Below are 5,032 nucleotides of genomic sequence, written 5' to 3'. Positions count from 1 at the left end.
AAGAAGCCCTTTTGCAGAGGCTCTGTACGGTGTCTGACACAGACCGTGGGGCCAGAAAGGGGTTCCCTGTAGCTGAGACATTGCAGAGGGGCATGCTGCCTGGTTATGTGCCCCTCCATGTGTCTGCCTCCATCCTGCCTCTCTGAGCCCTGGGAAAAGGCTGGTGGCTGCAGGAGTCCAAACGGGTAAGAAATGGGTTTATATATACACGTACAAGTCATTGTGCCTGGCCAGAGAGGCTGCTGGTGTTGGAGAGCCCTAGAAAGCGTTGCCTCCACCCCACCTGGCAGCTCCTCTCTATCCCAAAAGTTCGGTCTGCTTTGCGGTCTCCCTGGAAACAGGGTACTCACATCTCTCTCACTGCCAGAAGCTCCCTGCTCTCTCCCTGAGCTGGGTAGACAGATGACGGAGCAAGGCACTTGGAGAGGAAGGAGTGAACGGAGGACTCTGAGGGAAGGGAGGCAGGAGGGGAGATGGGGCACGGACCCCAGGCCAGTTTCCATGGGGCCCTGCTGCTCAGGCATGCAAGTGCCTCTGCATTGCTCAGACAGAGCAATGGCTAAATACCCCTACCCTTAGTTTTTTCCCTCCTGGGTCCTCTCTAACCCACCTTCCCTGGAAGGATTGGAGTGAGGGTCTGCTCAACCAGCTGCTTTCTTTGGAGTGCAAATCACAGCAACCAGAGAATGGCTAAAGACTGATGCCTGTGAAGGGAACGCATGCCCTGATCCTAGTCAGCACCTCAGACGGTGTTTGAGGCTGTCTTCTGGCCAGAGGATGCTGCTGTGGTGTCTTGAAAACATGCGGAGAGCTGGGGACTTTCCGGGTGCCTACTGCTGCGGCTGGGACTGGGACTGGGCAAGGAAGGGATCTGGGCTTCGAGCTGGGACTGCAGAGCTCTCCTGGGCTCCTTTGGGAGCAGAGGGAGCCCTGGGCTGAACTGGTCTATGCTGGGGGCAACCTGTGACATGTCTCGCCTCCCTCCACATCACCTGCCCTGATACCACATAGGGTCTGGGAGAGACTTGACCAGGGTGGATGGCTACAGGATCAGTGCTCCTCCAGCTTCTCCAGCATAGGGACAGTGTTCCAGCCATGCCAAGGATGTGGGTTCATCCAGGCGCTCAGCAGCTGGGCAATGCTGCCTGGAGAGGTTGCACAGGTAAGGTCTGGAAAGGCAATAAGTGCCAGCCATCCTTTTCCTGCCCTGTCCTGATGCCACCGGTGCTTTGGGGTTGGAGGGATGGGTGACAGCACATAGGATGCCTTCAGGGACCGGTTCCTCGTGCTGCCAGGCACCCTGGGGAGAGGCACATGCAGGCATCATGCTGCTACCCATGCCCCAGGGACTGCTGCCCAAAGCCACACAAACCTCGGTGCTGCACGAAAGCCTGTAGAACCGCCTCCCCTCATCTGGGTGCTGGGCACATGCATAACCCCCATCATGGGAGCCCCATCATGGGAACTCCTTTTCTCTTCTGGGTGAGTGACAGAGGAAGACCCAGGAGTGCAGCACTAGATCCCATGCTGCCCCAGGCACCTGACCTGTCCCCAGGGAAGGCAACAAGCTGCTGCAGCTTGCCAGTCTCCTGGCCCAAGAGAGGGCTGCAGGGCACTTGTTGGAGAGCCCCCCCACGCCATGGCTCCAGCATTGCCACTTCCCTGCTGAGGGGGGCAAGGGCATGGGCATCTTATCACAGCTCTGCTTTCTACAGCAGCTGGGACTTTGGTCTCCCCCTGGGTTACTCATTGCCCTTGATAACTGTTTATGAGGGTCCTTATCAGGAACCGTTGAAAAGTCGTGGGGCTGCACCCCAGGTCACAGGCAGTGGGGCCTGGGAAGGCCTTGGTCCGCACCGGCATCAGGTAGACCCCATTGGAGCTCTACATCCCATCAGGGCTCCCAGGACACAGCTGGCATGGGCAGTGGGACCAGGGCTGGCCGAGGAGCTGGAGGCCAGGGTGGGTGAAGAGGGGCTGTGAGTGATAGGGTGGTGAACCTGGGGATGGGGTGGCAAAGGGGGCTCCTTGCTGGTGGGGGCTACCCAGCAGGGCTGGAGAGATGCTGGGTCCTGGCTCTTCTCAGAGGGGCCCTGGGGCAGGGCGAGAGGCAGTGGCACTGGATGCAACAAGGGAAATTCCAATTAAATAGTGGGGAAAATGTTTTTGACATGAGAATGTTTCAAGCACTGGAACATGTTGCCCAAATTGGTTGTGAAACCTCCATCCTTAGTCTCTTCCAGATGATGTCCTGGTGATTGCACGAAAATGTGGAGGTCTCTGGCCGTCCCCTCCTCAGAGCAGGACTGGTGTTACACCAGGTTAGTCAGGGCTTGGTCCAGCCATGTGGCCATCTTTTTGGGTGGCCTTTGTCACCACATGGGTGCCCTGCAGGCACCTGTTCAGCTCCCCTGGGTCCACTTCTGCATAGCCCCCATCTCGCCAACCATGCCCAACCTGTCCAGCTGCACAGGGTCACACTGTTGTGCCCATGGGAGTTTCCACCTTGCCTATGTTAAACCTCAGGAGGTTCCCGTCAGCCCATTCCACCAGCTAGTCCAGCTCCCTGCTCATCCTCAACTCTCCAGAATTTGGTATCAGCACCAATGTATGGTGGGCTGTGCTATCTCCCCCAGTCCCATTTGCAGTCTGGCCCTTGCACATCCCAGCCCCAGAGGAGCTGTTTGGGGAGGTCCTGAGGCAGCTGAACAGGGATGGGGGCTCAGGGGTCTGGGATGTGGGATCACCCTCAGCCCCTTCTCACCTGTGTGGTGTGGGTGGCTTCGCTCAGGAGCAAAGCATGAGGTGGGGTAGCAAAACAGATTGACTTCTTGGTTACCCTAATGGCTTGGCCACTCGCCAGTATCCCTGCCTGGAAAACAGGCAAGCAATAACACCCGACCCTCCGAGAGCAGGTAGAGGCAGGTTGCAAGACTGGGTAGGAAACAGGAGCCCACAAACTCATCTAGCCATGATGGGGGCTGTGTCTCCGGCATGCCCCCCACCTGGCACCCCAGGCTGTGATGGGCAGCTGGCAACAAGACAGGACGCATCCGTAAAGGGGGGCTCACGGCTTACAGGAATCCCCCACCCTCTCCCTTCTCCAACCTCCCAGGCCTCGGCTGGCTGGTGGGCTGCCTGCCAGGCTGGCCGAAAATGAAAGCAAACAGTCCAGAGATAAATAGGAGCAGCTTCTGCACAAGGCAGCAGTGTGCGTTCTGCTCCCCAGCCTTGCCCAGCTCAGCACCCGCAGCACCCACCATGGCTCTGCGCCTCCTCCTGCCGCTGCTCCTGCTGGCTGCCACCCTCCTCATCACCCAGGCTCAAGGTGAGGGGCGTGAAGCCCTCCTGCCCACTTGCGGGTGGGATGGGGCAGGTGATATGGATGCCCAGCAGGGTCTGCGCAGGGTGCTGGGTGGTGTGGTCGCAGTGCACCGGGGGGTGTTTGCGGTGCATTTGGGTGCATGCGTGGCTGCGGGTGTGGGGTTTGCAGTGCAGTTGTGGGTAGTGGGAATGGGAGTGTGTGTGTGTGTGTGTGTGTGTGCGCACATACCTGGTTGGTGTGCTTGCTTGGCTTGGGAGCGTGTGTGTGTGTGCATGTGGCTGGTGGGGCAGCAGCACCCCAAGCTGAAAAGCGCAGGCAGGAGAATGAGGTTCAGTCCCTTTGCAAGGAGCGTGTCTCTGCCTCAGTTTCCCCTCTGCCAGCAGTGAAATTGGCGTCTCATATCCCCAGGGCAGGGTCTGACCTGCAACTGGGCAGTGGGGTTGAGAGCTCCCACCCTCACGTGCTGCCCCAGCATCTCTCCCGCAAATGATACCACGTAAGCCCTGTGCTCTCAGCTGGCCATGCTATGCTCCTCTGGGGCTGGGAAGGCACCCTGGCTTGGTGAGGGTCTGAAATCCCACATCCCCCCCTTGCTCCAAGGCATTGGCAGCTCAGCCTCAGACTGCTGCCTGAAGAACAGCCGGAGACCCATCCCCAGCAGCTGGGTGAAGTCCTACAGCCTCCAGGGACCCGAGTCGGGGTGCTTGCTGCGTGCCGTTGTGTGAGTATCCTGCTGCAGTCGGGATCATCCGGAGCAGTCTGGCTCCAGCTAAACCCTCCTGCTCCATGTCCTCCCCTTGCCCACCCCTCAGCAAACCTTTCTGCCTGCACCTTCAGATTTACCACCAAGAAGAACAAGAAAATCTGCGCCTCTCCCACTGACTCTGCTGTCCAGAAGCTGATGCAGAACCTGGACAAGAAAGTCAAGAATGACAAAAAGGACAAGAAGAGGGGACAGTCCTCACGTTCCAAGGGCAGACCCAAGAGGCAGAAGCGGCAGCAGGTCTAAGTCAGGCCTGAAGAGGTAGGTGGGGGGAAGCAGAGGGCAGCAGGGTGCTCACCCCCATCCCAGATACTTCTCCATGGGAGATCGGGCATCCAGCTCCCAGGACTGAGCCTGGAAGGGCTGCCAGAGCCATGGCTGGAGCATGGACACGCTTAGGGCATGGCTCTCTCCTGGTCCGTAGTTGACTTACAATCAGATTTCTTTCTGGAGCTGCTGGGACAAGGCAATGCTTGGGGATGGGCAAGGCATGTCATGCAAGGCAACAGCCCCCCGGGCTGGGGTGGGTGCTCTTGCTGAGACCCTCTCTACCTCACTGTCCTCTCCTTGACTTCCTTAGGATAGATGAATTCCCCACCGATGACCGACCCACGGCCTGGCAATGGACACCGACAGACCACCCACCCACCCACCGGCCATGGCGCAAGAATGGGGCTGGCCGAGGGGGCTGCCCTCTGCTCTGCAGCCCCCTCCGTGCTGCCGTGCCTGCTGCAGAGATCCCCCCAGCCGGGACCCCCTGCACCGGCTGGGTGCTCTCGGCAGCAGGGGACACCCAGGTCCTCGCTCGCTCCATGGCCACGCCAGTGGGGACCTGGACCCACATGGGAGCTGAGCCACAGCCTCGCGGGGGAAGTGGGCAGCCTTCCCACCAAAGGGGATTTTTGTAGCCTGGCAGGATGGCAGCTTTTCCTATTACTTTTTTT

At 59.2% G+C, this 5,032-nt stretch overlaps 1 protein-coding gene across 1 annotated transcript; it reads left to right on the top strand.

Moving 5' to 3' along the window:
* The first annotated feature begins 3,261 nt into the window (after positions 1-3,261).
* CCL21 (chemokine (C-C motif) ligand 21) lies at positions 3,262-4,334 on the top strand. The gene is made up of 3 exons (XM_009696958.1): positions 3,262-3,328; positions 3,926-4,046; positions 4,163-4,334. Exons 1-3 carry the CDS (start codon positions 3,262-3,264, stop codon positions 4,332-4,334), a joined length of 360 nt encoding a protein of 119 aa, XP_009695260.1.
* Positions 4,335-5,032: the final 698 nt, after the last annotated feature.

This window comes from Cariama cristata, unplaced genomic scaffold (assembly GCF_000690535.1).
Source record: "Cariama cristata isolate BGI_N322 unplaced genomic scaffold, ASM69053v1 scaffold15873, whole genome shotgun sequence".
Lineage (NCBI taxonomy): Eukaryota > Metazoa > Chordata > Aves > Cariamiformes > Cariamidae > Cariama > Cariama cristata.
This window is presented reverse-complemented; position numbering and strand designations above follow the sequence as displayed.

Bases quoted from the DNA above. Each gene is read 5' to 3' on its own strand.
- CCL21 (XM_009696958.1), top strand. From the start codon at position 3,262: ATGGCTCTGCGCCTCCTCCTGCCGCTGCTCCTGCTGGCTGCCACCCTC. The intron at 3,329-3,925 runs GTGAGGGGCGTG...CCTTGCTCCAAG, and splicing joins CCTCATCACCCAGGCTCAAG to GCATTGGCAGCTCAGCCTCA. The intron at 4,047-4,162 runs GTGAGTATCCTG...CTGCACCTTCAG, and splicing joins TGCTTGCTGCGTGCCGTTGT to ATTTACCACCAAGAAGAACA.